Source organism: Equus asinus, chromosome 2 (genome assembly GCF_041296235.1).
Source record: "Equus asinus isolate D_3611 breed Donkey chromosome 2, EquAss-T2T_v2, whole genome shotgun sequence".
Classification (NCBI taxonomy): domain Eukaryota; kingdom Metazoa; phylum Chordata; class Mammalia; order Perissodactyla; family Equidae; genus Equus; species Equus asinus.
In genome coordinates this window covers 42,179,073-42,196,118 of record NC_091791.1, presented here as the reverse complement: position 1 = coordinate 42,196,118, position 17,046 = coordinate 42,179,073, and the positions used below count along the sequence as shown (strand labels likewise).

Sequence of the window (17,046 nt, the reverse complement as noted above, 5' to 3'; positions counted from 1 at the left end):
CGTCTGTTCCTCCACCACGTAGCCTAAGGGTATCTGCTGACATTCCAATTATAGTCATTCTACAAAATCTGACTTTCCTGAAGCAGTTTAGTGGCATCAGAATCACCTGGAGGGCTTGTTAGACCAGATTGCTGGCCCCGCCCCCAGAGTTTCTGATTCAGTGTGTTTGGGATGAAGCCCAACCAGTTGCATTTCTATTCAGCTCCCTAGTGAAGTTGATACTGCTGGGCTGCGGACCACACTTGGAGAACCACGGCCCTCTCATAATCTTCCCTTTGGGCTGCAGGTGTGTTTCTCTGCAGGTAATTGATGTGCCGCCGCCAAGTTCATAATAAACAGAGTAATATTTTTCCAATTCCTCCATTATGGTTTCAGAACGTCTTTCTCATCATTGCTGATGGATGACCACTGATATTTTATGGCCTGACCCTCTGCCAAATGATGATCAATCAAAATACAAACTCTTATACAGTAAAGAATGAGCACATTAAAATAAGCCATGTGGTGAATACTGTTGTAGAGAAAACACTCTTTTATGATATAAACTCTCAATTTTTAATTTGTCTGTTTTATAAGGCTAAATTTTTATATATCAAGATTTCCAAAAGCAGGTGCAGCTGGATATTATTGCTCAAAAAAGCCCATTTCAATATCTGCAAGCAGAATTTGAGAACAGCTAAACCCACTATCATTTGAAATGCCACCTAACTAATGTGGGTGATAGAAGTTGGAATCTGAATTAACCGACAATATTCACTTATTCCACGTATATTTATTGAGCAGTCCCCATGAACAAGGCATTAGGTAGGAACTGGATGAAGACAATACCAAGATGCCTCTGAAGCAGATCCTGTTCTCAGAGAGCTAACAGCTAGTGGAGCCTACACTGAAGATGGCACTGAAGAACAAACAGGGCAAAGGCTGGAAAAGTAGAAGTACTCATTGCCCCCCTCTTACTTCTCAGTTCCCAAAACAAGCCATGGGGTCGAGTCACGATAATTACCCCACCTGACACTGAAGGAATAGAGACCATATTGGAAGTTCAGTTAATTACACGTCCCACGCTTCATGGTCTCAGATAGATACCTTTATTTATTTTCTCAGCCTGGCCAGACAGTTTTGCTCTGTACAGCTATTGTCATAAGAAGTCAAGGGTCGAATGCTGTGGAGAGACAGAAGAGAAGAACCACAATGTTTTAAAATTATCCTCACGTTACAGCCCTGCCATTATTCCAAAGGAAGACAGTTTATAGCCATTGAAGCATGTGGTAAAGTAGAGACTCTAATTGCTCTTGAATGCCCTTAAATGTCCTTGAATTTAAGAGGATAGATAACTGATAGAGAAGAAAAGAGGACTTCTCTCCTCCCCTGATCCTCCCTGGTAGAAGGTCCCATCCTACGTTCTCTGGTAACTAAGGACAGGAGAAGGAAACCTGGTCTCTTAAGATATGCCCGAGAGAGTGTAACTAAAAGAGGATAATCTGCATGCTAAACTAACAAGTTAGTGTTAAACAAATTTCTATCTTACCTTTATTCTAGGCAAAAGTTCTGTTTTTTAAACTTGAGTAAGCAACAATATATTTTAACAACATTTTAATAATAAAATGTAAAATATAAAGCAACCATCTTGGTAGAACTTTTTTTATTTCTACATGTTACATCAACATATACAGCAGTTCCTCTACATAAAAGTAGGTTAGGTTGATGTTATTTATTTTTTTATTACACAGATAATATAAATAAACATTGCAAATATTTGTAAAATACCAAAGTACGTAATTTACAATATAGAAGTTCCCTTCATTCTCCCCAACTTTTCTCCTCATTCCTGAAGTAATTCCTATTAACAATTTGGTCTCTACCTTCCCAGTTCTCTTCTTCTGTGGGTGTGTATCCATATTTATGTGCGCATATATATGGGCTGGGATTTTTAAAACATAAGTGATATAACATTATACTTACTATTTGGTAGGTTTAATTGATAATAGGTCTTGAATCTTTCCTTGTAAGTACATCTAGGCCTATTTTGTTCTCCTTAAAGATTCCTTGGTGTTATTTGATATGGATGTTCCAGATTTAAGCACTCTCGTGAAAATGGACATTAAGTTCTTTAAATTTTTGCTATTTCAGCAGTGGTGTAATTGATATCCTTATGCACGATTCTTTCGCATATGTGTGAGTGCTTCTGTAAAAGACATTCCTCGAGGTAGAATTAGTGGGTATGTACACATTTACACCCTTAGATATCGTGAGCAGCACGGTAAGGAACTATCTTGGTTCTCAAATGTTCTTTCAGAGACCACTATTTTTTTTTTAATCATCAAAAGAGTATTGGATAGGCAGATAGGAGAGCTGGGTTCTAGTTCTAGCTTTGTGAACTCTTATAAATCTCACCTTGTCAGAACCATGGGTTCCTAATCTTTGAGTTAAAAATAAAGATAAAAAGAACTGAAGAAAAATTAAAGTAAATCCCTGCTAATGTGTCTTCTAACTCTAAAATTTTATTATATAAATCAAAAGAGATTAGTTATTTTTCTTGAGAAAAAGCCGTAAAATTTAAAAAGGCAATCACCCAAATACATGTTTATAAGGTGATCATTTACTGAGTTCGACTCAATTCAACAAATGTTTTACCATGTATAAGTTACTATCTTTTATGTTATATAATATACAAAGTAAGATTGCACTCCTACCTTTAAAGAGCTTATAATCTAGGAAGCGGAAAACATGAATTCATAACTAATCATAATAAGGCAGAATATAGTTGTTGTAAAAAGATTACAGGGGCCGGCCCAGTGGCGCAGCGGTTAAGTTCACATGTTCTATTTCAGCAGCCCGGTGTTCGCCAGTTCGGATCCCGGGTGTGGACATGGCACTGCTTGGCAAAAGCCATGCTGTGGCAGGTGTCCCACATATAAAGTAGAGGAAGACTGGTACAGATGCTAGCTCAGGGCCAGTCTTCCTCAGCAAAAAGAGGAGGATTGGCAGCAGTTAGCTCAGGGCTTATCTTCCTCAAAAAAAAAAAAAAAGAAAAAAGATTACAAACAAAATCTTCTGTTGAATGCATAGAATTTTAAACTTGGGCACATGAAGTATTCTCAATGAGATCCTTACCTAAATATTGAGTCTCAGAAACAAAAACAAAAAAAAACAAAATCAAATACTCTTGGAAGCCAAATGCTGAAATATATCGTTTCCAGTGTTATCTCAAGCTTGCTAATGGGGCTACTTTCACTCCATTTACAGGTGCTGTAGAGAGGGTGAAGAAAATCCGAGACTACGCTTTCGTGCACTTCAGCAACCGAGAAGACGCAGTTGAGGCTATGAAAGCCTTAAATGGGAAGGTAATACAAGACAGAGAAAAAATATGTACAGATTCCATCAAAGTTTGGTGTGGAAATTCTATTCAAAAGAACAATTCTGCGAGTCTGTCGCACTCAGGCTTTCTCCATCTCAGACATGGCTGCCTCAGGCCATTTAAGATGAGCAATAGAGAAGTGATGGCATATGCAATGGAGATGTGGCTCATACATCTGACTCTAACTCTTCTTTTGACTGTTTTGGGCAAGTCACTGCCCTCAGTTTCCTTAGAAAGGGGGGATTGAAGTAGATTATTTCAAGGTATTTTTTCCAATTCAAATTTTTTCTCATTACTCCAAAGAGATTATAACCTTTATAGTGCAGTATTTTGGAGGCTAATGATCAGAAAAGATGTCAAAGTAGCTATCATTCTACCCTCAGAGTTTGATCTTCCAACTCTGGAAGGCTTAGAATCTCTTCACCTAGCCAAGAATATGGTCTGGGCAAAAACCAATTTCTATATCATTACTCTTGGTTTGTATGTAGAAACCAATATCATAATATTTACTCATCAATCCAATAAACGTTAAAAAAAAAGCTATAGGAGCTTATCCTGCTTCACTTAGCATGACCACTTATCATCCTAAATAATGTCTGGGATACACAAAGAATCATACCAAAGATGCTTGTTGAAGAGCTAAAAGTCTGCCGGAGGAATAAGACAAGTACACAGACACCTTTGCAAAGCACAACCAGGTAAATGTCATTTAAAAAAGATAAAAAGTGGTGAGAACATTCAAAGGAAGAAGGAGTGGGTCACAAAAAAATCAGAAAATCTTCATGAATATGAGAAAATAATATCTAAGAGAAGCTACAAAACCTGGAAAGATTTCCAAAAGAAAAAAACAGAAAATGAGAGGCAGTCTTAGGCAGAAGCACTGAATTTGGAAACAGCAAGATATGGTTGGAAAACAATAAAAGTAAATCAATTTGATTAGAACATAATGCACATAGGGCTGTTTTACCTGTCAGGTCTTGCATCAGTCAGTCCGAGCAGCAGACAGATGGCAAAGAGACTGACTACAAAGGGGTGAATTTGGGGTAGAGACATCAGAGGAGATAGTGCAGGAACCCAGGGCTTGTGGGCCTCCTGGAGTCAAAGGGACAATGGGTGGAGAAGCAGTGGGAAAGCTAAAGGAGAGAGAACTGTATAGAGCAGGTTTCTTTGAGAGAAGTAGTCATCCATGGTCAAGGGACACAGTCAGGCCAAGGTGACCTCTCAGAGAGGTTGCCAGGAGAAGAAATGGCCTGAACTCACTGTTATCTCTCTCTCCAACCTCCTGCCAGGGCTCCCCATTGGCCAAATCCAAACATAATCCAGAAGGCCCAGGAGCCCTGAAGAGGACTCCATAGAGAACACTCTCCCAGTACAGAGAGGCTGGAGATGGTTGGGAGCGCATCTAGAGGGCAGGCAGAGGATCTCCCAGCTCAGGCCCTTCAGACACACTGGGGCTCGTGCATATGAACTCCCCCAGGGCCTACAGAAATGTTTGAGTCTCAGGGAAAAGAAACACTGACCCCAAAATGCAAAAAGAAAACTGTAAAACAAAAATTAATGCAGATTTAAGTACATGTCTATGAAGCAAAATATTATTTCATCTTCACTGATTATTACATTTAGTATCATAAAAATGTTATTTCTTTGAAAACAATTTGTAGGTTAGAGTTTCTCAATTTGAAAACATTCCTGAGGATATGTGATGATTGCTGAGAAGAGACAGTCAATCATAAATTAGATGCTAAATAATTATGTTAGAATAATTACAATGGAAAAGTATTCAAATTGTTCCTAATTTTTATAGCTTGATATTTTAATAGCAATGTTTACATGTATTATGTAATTAAATATATATTCAATATTATTATTAAATATATACTAAATATTATAACTATATTTAATTATAATATGGTATGAGAAAATCAAAAAGAAGTTTGCCCAGGAACCATGAAGGCTTTTGAGTATACATATGGATATTTATATTTAATTTAGATAAGATGAGACTGAAGTTTTTAGTGGAGTAATGATCACATTTACAATTTAGGGAAATTAACTTTCTAAGAGTTGAAGTTTTATAGCGTAGGGAAAGAGATGTAATTGGAATGAATTAAAAGCTATTTTATTGTTAATGCCATCAAGCTGATTCTGACTCCTAGTGACCCTGTGCACAGCAGAGCAGAACCCTGGCCAGTCTTTTTGCTCCATCCTCTCATCTTTTGGCTCCGCTGCTATTCATAGGGTTTTCATGGACAATGTTTTTCAGAAGTGGGTGGCTAGGTCTGTCTTCCTAATCTGTCTTAGTCTGCAAGTTCCACTATAACCTGTCTACTATGGGTGACCCTGATGATATTTGAAATACTGGTGGCATAGCTTTCAGCATCATAGCAACACACAGCCACCACATTATGACAACCCACAGAGGGGTGGTGTGTTTCCCTGAGTGGGAAACCAAACCAGGCCTTGGCAGTGAGAGTACCGAATTGTAACCCTTAAACCACAAGGGCTGGCAAAAAGCTACCATAGTCACTCAAATGGGAAGAAATAAGGGTTTGAACTAGGGTGGGAATGGACCGTAGGAGAGAGCTCCACAGAGGACCATGGGTGATGAAGTCAAATGACCCAAGTACCGACTGGATATAACCGTGAGAAAGAAGGATGAGTCATTATAGGTTTTCAGTATAGGAGACTAGGATAATGTTGTTAGGGAAGTCAGGAAGGGAAGCTTTTTTGGAGAGAAAAGTGACAACTTGAGCTTTCGACATGATTATTCATTTATTCTATAAATACTTGTGGATGTCTAGGATATGCAAGAAATTTTGCCGGACTTCAGGCTATACAGATTAATAAGATATTGTCCTAGCTCTTGAAATGTCTAAACCAAATAAGTAAAATACAATACTGAGTTTGAAACACTGTTGGAGGGGGCAGAGGAATGCAAAACAAAATTTATTACAATAAGAAATCTGACTTTGCAGTAAAGAATCATTTCATTGGAAACATCTCTTGACTTGGAAGTGCCTATAAACAAAGACCTATTTGGGTCTCTCATCTTCCTCGAGACAGGACTGAAGATAAATAATCTTATATCCAAGGTCACTCCACTCCTTCAATACTCCAAGTCCATTTCTTCGAATTACATCAACATCAATACACGATAGTTGAATATTAGCTGGATTCTATGTCTCAGTGTATTCCATCCAACGTATTTGATACTGGCTCCTGCTACTAAAAAGCAGGGTAGATACATGAAACTAGGGACAAGTTGCCCCAGAGGCTGATCAAAATAGTCAGGGTGACTATGAAGCACAAACTTTGTCCAGCAGACTTCGATGATCTAGGAACCACTGAATTACTCAAAAAATCATGAGCTGCTATGAAAGACAATTTTTGCAAGAACACTTTACATCATTTCTTTTCTTTATGAAAAACAGAGGCCCATAATATTCTTATTTGAAAAAAGTCCCACAAATGCTTCCTCACAATACCTTGTCCCTTTGATAAGAAATACATCAATCTATCAGGTATTTGTTGAGAACTATCTTTGTCTCTTGTGTATGCAAGCAAATACATAAAAGTGAGTCACACATATAGATCTACACACAGCCATTGTCTTCAACATCTGGATCTGTTTGCAAAATGTCAAAAACTTGTGTCAGAAAAGAATCACTCCAATAATTCTTGATGACAAATTTTAAGTAGTGCAATACTTGAGAAACTTCAACACTGCCCCCACCATCCCTGTTAGTTCCCAACGGTTCAGCAGATCGAAAGGTTGCTTCTCAAGGCAGTACCTATGAGGGACAATGCAATAGCTTCATTGATTCCTCTTCCTTAAATAGGGCCCCACTTCTAAGCCTCTCTTCTTTTCCAGCAAAAACTTACCTATTGTGATTCTGTTCTAAGGAGTGAGACATTTAGCTGGCTGGCAGCTGGAAAGGCCTCACTGGGCCGTCCATGCCAAGATGTTAACAATTGATAGATCTCTTTATTGCTTTCCTTCCACCTTCACTGCACTGTTCTAGACAGAGGAAATCATATTCCACCCATACCTAACCTAAAATTTCTTAAATTATATAATTTTATAAAAATGCAATTTAAAAAATACATATCACATGAAAATATTACATAATTCTCTGTCTCAGTGACTGCATCAGATAAATTTATAACCAATATGTCAACAGACAGTGGCCAATTTGTCACTGTTAAACCTGTTGGCAGATTATATGCAATTTACCAACAAAACCACTCAGGGAAAACTCAACTGGCACAGAAACACGAACCCATGAAGAGAAAAGATACATACAAGTGAAACAGTAAATACAGCAGCAACTAGAAGTTATAGAAATAGAACTTAGAAGGAGATGTGTTACTAGGGCCCAGCCACACTTGGTTGTCTTCATAGCTTCTCATGTTGTTTTTTTCTTGCTCTCTACAACAGGTGCTGGATGGCTCCCCCATTGAAGTAACCCTAGCCAAACCAGTGGACAAGGACAGTTATGTTAGGTACACCCGAGGCACAGGTGGAAGGGGCACCATGCTCCAAGGAGAGTACACCTACTCTTTGGGTCATGTTTATGATCCCACCACAACCTACCTTGGTGCTCCTGTATTCTACACCCCTCAAGCCTACACGGCGATTCCCAGCCTTCATTTCCCAGCCACCAAAGGACATCTTGGCAACAGGGCCATTATCCGAGCCCCTTCTGTTAGAGGTAACACTAGTAAGCTCTTGCCTTCCTTAGAATAACTCTTAAATTTCAAATGATCTGTATTGCAACAACCGTAGACAAATTAGATGGGTCCAGTGGGGGAAAAGAACTTTTAACCGTTTATTAAAAATCAAGTATTATACCAATAGTTTTCCTTCCATAGGAATCTTTTTTCACATTACAACTGGTTATTAAGAAAACTTGGCAGGAATATAGTGCAAATGAGTCTAATGCACACATTTTATCTTTGCATGGGCCCATAAAATTTGCACAAACTAACACTCAAGTCCACAATTGTTAGCTTCTCCCCTTTCATTGGACCACCATATTGCAGTCACATATGACTCATTACAAAATTCCAAGCAAGAGCAGTATGGTCCAGTGAAAACAAATTATCTCAAATAGCAAAAATATGCCAAGGCACCTGTGTATTTGATGATGACTCAGTGGCATCATCTTCATATATAAATCACAAATTATCATAAATATATTCTAACAGATACATGAGATGTTCTCATCTGACCTCCTCCGAGAAATAGGTGCTGTGACTTCTAAAAAGCCACACTATTAAGGAAATCAACTTATTTCTCCAGGATATGGGGAACTAAATAGTAAAGTCCAAATAGAAAGAAAAAACAATCTGACTGCCACGCAAAAAATCTTTCCTGTTGAGTCCTATAATAATTCCAAGTGTTTGAGCAGTCTTCTGAGTTCAGTTGGTTCAAGCAACATAGAAGATAAAGAAAGCGTTTTTATTTCCAAGAAACTAGTTTGTCTCTGGAATCCTTCCTTTGTCTACAGGATCCTTCAGAGTGGTTCTGCTAGGATCTGGCTAACGCCAACAGAACCCCAGTTCTATCTTCCAAATATGACACCAGTCTGGGTGATTCACTGACCAAATGGTGTATTTAAATCTCTTCTGGGGTTTGACTTGGAAGCAAAGGGGTCTGTCCAGATTACTGTGGAAACAATTATCTTACTGTGTTTTACTATTTTTCAGGAGAACAGACTTGACCATCCTAGGAGTTCTAGTCTTCAACATCCTTAAAAGTTCCATGCCCATTATACAATCACTCTACCCAAAATTGTAATGCAAAATATATCATCAGGATTTCCTTCAGGATAATCTGTCTACACAATGACAAATTATGTCATGAAAACATTATGTATTTATAACCTAAAATCACATCATTAAACAATCCATATGTTAAATATAAGTTGTCAACCAGTTGTAATGTAAGAAAAAAACAAACTCCACTTCAAGGGAAAAAAATATTTGTCCTATAACAAGAAAGGAATCAATGAATGATATTCATGGATGAAGGGTAATCAATTTAATTTTTTTATCTTTTTATGCCACCAGTAGGAAATCAAAGTAGCAACGTGGCAAAACAAAAAAATCAAAAGGAATCTATTAATGAAACTCAATGGAAATTTAAGCCTCACATTGACAGAACATGAGAGAGAAAATGGTGAACTTGAAAATATACTTTCTAAATGTTGGTTTTCCAACAGGTCATTGGGGCTGGAATTATTGGGGAAGCTAGAATTTACTTCTGATTTGTTGATCGATGACAAAAATGCAAGACTGATTTTAATACATGTGATCATATCAAGCTGGGATATTTTAAAAAACATCTTCCCAATATTTACTAGTCTATAGAAAAATGTCAATAAAAGGTTAACTGAAGACAGAAATTGCAAAATTTTTCTCTGTACCAAAGTTTTAAAGTTGCTCATGCACATTTTGATAGTATTGTTTTCCTCCATAGATAGTTAAAAGAAAAAGAAGGCACCTGTGGGGAACCTTCCCTTATGTTGAGTTTCATTACATTAGAATCCTAGAGTTTTCTACCCATCTTCAAGGCAATAATCAATGTGACTTGGGCTAACTTTTCCATTACAGTAAGATTCAGGGTGGTTTGATTTCTGGTGGTTTGATTCAGTTTAATGCCTTCTTACATTCCTAGAAATTTACATGAATGTACCTGTAGGGGCTGCGGGAGTGAGAGGCCTGGGTGGCCGTGGCTATTTGGCATACACAGGCCTGGGTCGTGGATACCAGGTCAAAGGAGACAAGAGAGAAGACAAACTCTATGATCTTTTACCTGGGATGGAGCTCACCCCAATGAATCCTGTCACTTTAAAACCCCAAGGAATTAAACTTGCTCCCCAGGTAGGTAATGTTATTCCAGACATAGTTTCTTTAAGTTGGACCAAAACCCATCATTTACCTTTAATCAAATGATTCGACTTGATTCCTACTTGGGCTATTGTTTTGTTTTGTTTTCTTAAGTAGAAAAAGTGACCGGTAAACATAACGTAGTGCAAGAGAAGGCTGAGTGTTGAGTGCCATTGTTCTATTTTAGACTTTCTTTTTTTTTTTAATTATAAAGTTTGACGCCTTAAATAATCTTCCACTGAAAGGTGAAGATACTGAGAGCTCTTAAGAATTATCAACCAATACCTTAAGTAAAATAATATGAAGCAAAGAACTTAGCTCAAAAGAAATGCCAATCATATGTGAGCCAGGTTGGTTGGCAAATGAGGAGCACTCATGACAGGGAATGAAGAGACTATTTAGGAGACATTTTCTTGGAAACACTGTGTTTATGAGAAAACATCACGCTATCCATGGCAATATCATTACTCATACTATGACGTGCCATCAGTCGTATCAAATTAAGTCGTCTGCAATTATTATATTTGGGCAGTGGCATTATGGTGAGGTTTTATTGCTTTCATTTCACAGTTCTAAGTTTCCATGTTTCTGCCTGGAGCTGTGGTTTTTATTATTGGAAAATTAAAAGTTATAAAAGTTGTTCCATTATGGAAACTTAATAACAAACAGAGTTAAAATGAACACAAAACAGGGTCTATGTTAACCCTTAGACTGTTCCCTATGAATGTGGAGTACATGCTGGTCTCTCTGCAGCGACACTTTGGCTGAATAACCAACATCCAGTTGTTAACTGTTATAGTTTAGTTTGTAAACTAAACTGTGCATCGTAAAGGAAACTTCCTACTCCCCTCTTAAATGTATAAGCCCCAAATTTATGGAAGTAGCCTTAGGATCACAATCAAGTAGAAAACTTGGTTTTCTAAAAGCTCACCTTGAGTTATTTTTTTTTAAAAGATTGACCCTGAGCTAACATCTGTTGCCAATCTTTATTATTGTTATTATTTTCTTCTTCTCCCCAAAGCTCCCTAGTACATAGTTGTATATTCTAGTTGTAGGTCCTTCTAGTTCTGCTGTGTGGGACGCCGCCTCAGCATGGCTTGATGAGTGGTGCTAGGTCTGCGCCCAGGATTCGAACTGGCAAAACCCTGGGCCACCAAAGCAGAGCACACAAACTTGACCACCCAGCCCCAGGGCCCACCCCAAGTATTTATTTTTGTAAGATTAATGGCTTTCTTATACATACAAATTATTTCATTTAAGTTTTCTGTTAACCCTATCCAGGCAATTTAAAAAGACAAGGTTTATCAGAGTGATTAACAGTAATCATTTTTTGTTCAAGAACTATTTATTGTCATCCATTACACACCAAGTATTGTGCTTGGTGTTGGAGATGGAAAAGTGAATATAATGCAAAAAATGGTCAAAAGACCTGAATAGACATTTTTGCAAAGAAGATATATGAATGGCCAACAGGTGAATGAAAAGATGTTCAACATCATTAGTCATTAGGGAAATACAAATTAAAATCACAGTGAGGTATTACCTCACGCCTATTAGAGTGGTCATCACCAAAAAGACAAGAGATAACAAGTGCTGGTGAGGACGTAGAGAAAAGGGAACCCTTGTGCACTGTTGGTAGGATGTTGGTGGGATTGTAAACTGGTACAGCCACTATGGAAAACAGTATGGAAGATCCTCAAAAAATTAAAAATAGAACTACCATATGATCTAGCAATTCCACTTCTGGGAGTATATCCAAAGGAAACAAGAACACTAACTTGAAAAGATATCTGCATCCCCAGGTTCATAGCAGCATTATTTACAGTAGCCAAGACATGGAAACAACCTAAGTGTCCATTGGTAGATGAATGGATAAAGAGGTTGTGGTATATGTATACAATGGAATATTATTCAGCCATAAAAAAGAGGAACTACTGCCACTTGTAACATCATGGATGGACCTTGACGGCGTTATGCTAAGTGAAATAAGTCAGACAGAGAAAGACAAATACTGTATGATCTCACTTATATGTAAAATATAAAAAAATACAAATTCATAGACAAGAAATCAGATTTGTGATTACAGTAGTCATTTCACAATATATGTAAGTCGAACTGTTATGCTATGCACCTTAAATTTACACAATGTTGTATGTCAATTATATCTCAATAAAACTGGAAAAATTATATGGAAATACAGTAAGAGGATACTGACACATAAACAGATAATTATAATAAAATCTAGTAAGTACCATGATGGAGCTTTGCTCAGAAAATACAAAAGCTAGTCATTCAATCTATCTTGATTTAAAACCCAAAATAAGGAACCTAATTAAAGTACTGGGATACCTAGAAATCTTTTAAGCAAATAAAAAATAATCATCACCATAAATTCTTTATAATAGTCCTAAGAGCTGCTATAGCATAACTAATGACCTCTGCTTTTTATATCAAACCCAGGTTAGAAACTGGTCATGCTTTATATTAATATGTAACCATCTCTATCAGTCAATGAAAGTTCTTTAATTAATTTGTCTCTGAATTTCTGCAACTAAGGCTTAGAAATTGAAGACCATGTCACCCCCAACTAACACTGATAGAGCCTTCACAACTCCATGGTAGAATTATTAACTTCCAGCAAGAAGAGCAGAAGGACAAGTACTGCCTTGCAGAATCAGTAGCTAGAGCTGGTACTCCTTTAGAATACCTGCCATCTAAAGCTAATTTATTATTGCCCATGAATGTTAGAGAATGCTTTGTAGATGACAAGAGATGCTACAAAACTGAGAGTATTAAAAAGAAAAAGTTATTAGATAAGATAGGAGCAATCTACAAATTTAGTAAACTGGAAAATGTGATGCTACTACAGCTTGGTTAGTATTAGAACAAATGAGATAAGCCCCATAGATTCATCCTGGGGCATGGTTCTGCCCTAAAGAGTTATTTTTTCAGAAATGCTCTGTTTTGCACAGTTTACTGAATCTGCTGACTAGTGGAGCATCAAGGCTTGCGGGCCACCAAAAATGGCTTCAGGATGAAAGAATATCTGCCTTTAAAGAAGATTCAGTTTGGAGTAATGATAGAAGAAGAAAAAAACATGTAGGAATATGCTAAAAATCAGATTATACAGCCAGAAGTAGTGTTTTGCCAAAGACATTATGACTGTCAACACCCATCTATTAGTGCTCATCAATAAACACTAACCCATTAAACTCGCACACTCTATTTTTACGAAAATGCGAAGTGAATGATATGAAATAAGAAAACATTCTTAGATTATTTTCTCTAAACCATTATAAACAGAAGGATTGAGGATAATAATGAGTAAATCCAGCTACACAGTGCTGGAATTTCAATTTTTAAAAAATGGGATAAATACATCAAACGAATCATAAAATTAAACTATTGGTAAAAAGTTACAGCTAACAGACTAAACTAAAAACATATTAGAATAAATGGTGTGAAAATGATTTTTATGAATTAATAGACATAACATTTTAAATGGAGTTCAAATCGAGTTCATCTTAAATTTTATGAGTCATTAAACCATGTGGCATTTTATATCTTCTTATATTAGCTTAAACTCTGAAGATTAGAGTTTAAAAACCTGAAAGCTGGAGAACTAATGCAAATGTGACATTTGAAAGGGAAATCACTTTTTTACTCTTGTAGATATTAGAAGAAATTTGTCAGAAAAATAACTGGGGACAGCCAGTGTATCAGCTGCACTCTGCCATTGGACAAGATCAAAGACAACTATTCTTATACAAAATAACCATTCCTGCTCTGGCCAGCCAGAATCCTGCAATGTGCGTAACTTCTCCAAATTCCTAATCCTTTAGATTTTAGAATAAGAGCTCTTGTAAATTAAGTGTATTTTATCACTATCTAAATAAGGTAAATATTCAAGTCTACCCACCTACTCATTTCTTATTAAAGACAAATGTCAGGATGTATGTGCCAGTTATGAGACTGCCATCCCCAAGCCCCCAAGTTCAATACTGACAATGAAGACTATACAGTAGAATCACCCAGTGCAAAACTGCAGACGTAAAATGTAATAGAACTGAAAACTCATAGCCCATTCGTTCATCTCTGTAGAATTTAGGTTGAACCATAAGAAATTGCCATTTTATACATAATAACATCATCCCCCATTATTTAAATTTTAGACCAAAGACATAACCTCTCCGTTAGTGGATATCACCCTCTGAATTTTACCATGAACCTACATTTCTACATATTTTAGGAACCATTGTGTTTCACGCGCACCTTGGAAAAGTCATGTAATGAGTGAGAAGTATGCTCCAGGAAGGTCATCAATCACTGACGTTCTAGGTCAATTCACAAATGGTCCTACATGCATGTAAATTTAGAAGCTTTAATAGCAAAGAGAATGAAAAATACCCACACAAAATTCTATTATCTGATCATCTTAAAAAGCTAACAGTGCCTTAGGTTTTCACCTGTCTCAGGAGCACAAGTTTAAAATTCCTACTCTGACTGACTATGCTTTCCAGCCACCCTTTCACACCTCCAAAACTAAGTGCCTATGTGGATGAAGCAAAGACCTACGCAGCCGAGTACACCCTGCAGACCCTGGGCATCCCCACTGATGGAGCTGACGCCCCGACTACAGCTGCTGCTGCTGCTGCCGCTTCTGCTGCTGCTTTTCCAGGTATGGAAAAATCACGTCAGAAATGGCACCATGTAAAGAGAGTAGGGAAACCCTACTTGGTACCATGCACTCATAGAGGTGTTTGTGAACACCACCTACAATAAATCTGACTTACATGATCTGTGACCAAAAAGAATTTGCCAGATAAGTGAACCATCAAAAGTATAAGGCAAGGAGAATTGAGCTGGGCAGCAGAAGTGGGGTCTGGTCTTGGCTCAGCTTTAAGCAGCTGTGTGATCTTGAATGAATCTATCTCTTTGCATCTGGTTTGGTTTGGTTTGGTTTTTACTTTTAGTAAGAGAGTTTTGGAGCTACATAGTAATAGCTGATGTTTATTTGAATTCTTACCATGTGCCAGGCGCTCACCTAAATGCCCAGCATGCCTTATATTATCTTAGTAATGCTCATGACACCACAAGAGGTAGGTTGTGTCATATACCCATTGGACAGAGGAGGAAACCAAGTACTGGAAAGGTTAAGTAATTTGGCCAAGGTCAATCAACTCATAAGCAATCCTTGGGCTCCTTCTCTAATCTTTGATTCTACTTTTATTACTTTGCTTTCTGAAAGAAATGTATAGATCATATTTTTCTTAAACTATTTTAAGTCAAAAACTCTGTGTGTGTGTGAGACAGAGAGATCCTTTCATATGTGGATAAACAGGCCTCATTTTATCTGTTCTATAATTTTGGTCTGGGGCATATGCTATTGCTTAAAATAAAGCCTATCTGTAGATCAACATGACTTCAGGGTCACATTTAAAAGACTTTTCCCTATTTGTACGTACCCACAACAAACGTTAATAATTAAAAATGAATCCTCTAGAGATTAAAGGGGATCAGACAAGAAAACTCTTTTGAAAATTTTTCATCAGCAGTTAGACTCCATTCTGTTTTACTAATAAAAGTTTATCTCTTTTGAAGAAATTTGTTATTCTGACTTGTCATTGTGTCGGTCTACCCCCATAAACCTAAATCAGAGAGTTCTGACTAGACCTAGAAATAAAACAACCCTATGGATCGATTAATTCATGTGTAGGTGTGAGAATTGCTATATTCCTCACGTCCATAACACCTGGGGATCATTCTCGTTTTCTTTTATTCCTCAAAAATTGTGAATCTATCCTCTATTCTGGCAAGTGAAGCTGACAGTAATCATGCTTCACAGGCAAATGTGACCTCAATTCCAGCTTTGTTCTGTAGAACATGGAGAAGATGTGTGGCACGCCCCTGCAAGGTTACCAAGGCAACAGCTGCCACTGCAGAGGGCAAGGTCCCTGCTGGGCTGGGCTGGGGCCATCAGCCCCGTGCTTGCTTTCCATAAAACACGGTGTTGACGTGTCTGTCTGCTGAAGACTTGTGCCAGGGTTTCCCAGTTCTTGGAGAAAGTTGAACCCCTGTCTTTCAGAAAGCTGTACCCCAAAGACACCTAATTAACGTACTATAAAAATAAACGAGCCACTGTCAGTTAAAGTTTGCTTTCACATTGGAAAGGATTTGCTTTTACCCAAGAATGTTGTATCTCATCCTCACTTCTCTTTGCTTCTGCAAGAAGTAAAAAATATTTAGGGCATGAGGGTTGTCTTGGGAATGCCTAAGAATTTGAGAGCCTCTCTTACAACGTTGCTGTGGAGTCAAGCAAAGAATAATAGGCTCCAAGGGAAGAATCTGTTTGAAACAAATACTTTTGCACTTAAGAAATTAGCCAAATTGAAAAAGAACATTCAAAATCCCTAAAGATAAAAATCTATGCTATACACACATACATAGTCCTTATTCACTCACTTATTTACTTTGGAAACACTATTTCCAAAATTTTGAAAGTAATTGTTAACACATTTTTCATATCCTTGGGAAATGTACCAGACTTCGCTAGTACATTAGTCAGCATTATTGCCCAAAGTGCACGAGCCAAGGAGTGGATTCAATTTTTTGAAAAATAGTCCAGCCGGCTTCCTGCCACCACTTCCTGAGAAGCCACCAGAAAGAAATCAATGTGTCTGGGGTTGGCAGACTTCCACAGCACGTAAACCAAATGGACTGTATTTTTTAATCAAGTCCCCATTCGTTACTTAAGGATATTTTTCCCTGTTTCTTGTCATCTTTCACAATTTTTGGAT

At 37.5% G+C, this 17,046-nt stretch overlaps 1 protein-coding gene across 3 annotated transcripts in view; it reads left to right on the top strand.

The window, feature by feature from the left end:
* Window positions 1–17,046, top strand: part of A1CF (APOBEC1 complementation factor) — a 161,381-nt gene that overhangs the window by 56,579 nt on the left and 87,756 nt on the right. For 2 of the 3 annotated variants that reach the window (XR_011495094.1, XM_014866739.3), the window contains exons 7-11: window positions 3,247–3,344; window positions 7,797–8,070; window positions 10,038–10,243; window positions 13,922–14,058; window positions 14,770–14,927. Coding sequence is in view for 2 of the 3 variants with exons in the window: in XM_014866739.3 (XP_014722225.1) it covers window positions 3,247–3,344; window positions 7,797–8,070; window positions 10,038–10,243; window positions 13,922–14,058; window positions 14,770–14,927 (873 nt within the window). In the remaining variant the exon portion in view is untranslated. The remainder of the gene's footprint in view (window positions 1–3,246; window positions 3,345–7,796; window positions 8,071–10,037; window positions 10,244–13,921; window positions 14,059–14,769; window positions 14,928–17,046) is intronic. The other variant, XM_044755058.2, reaches the window with a different exon arrangement.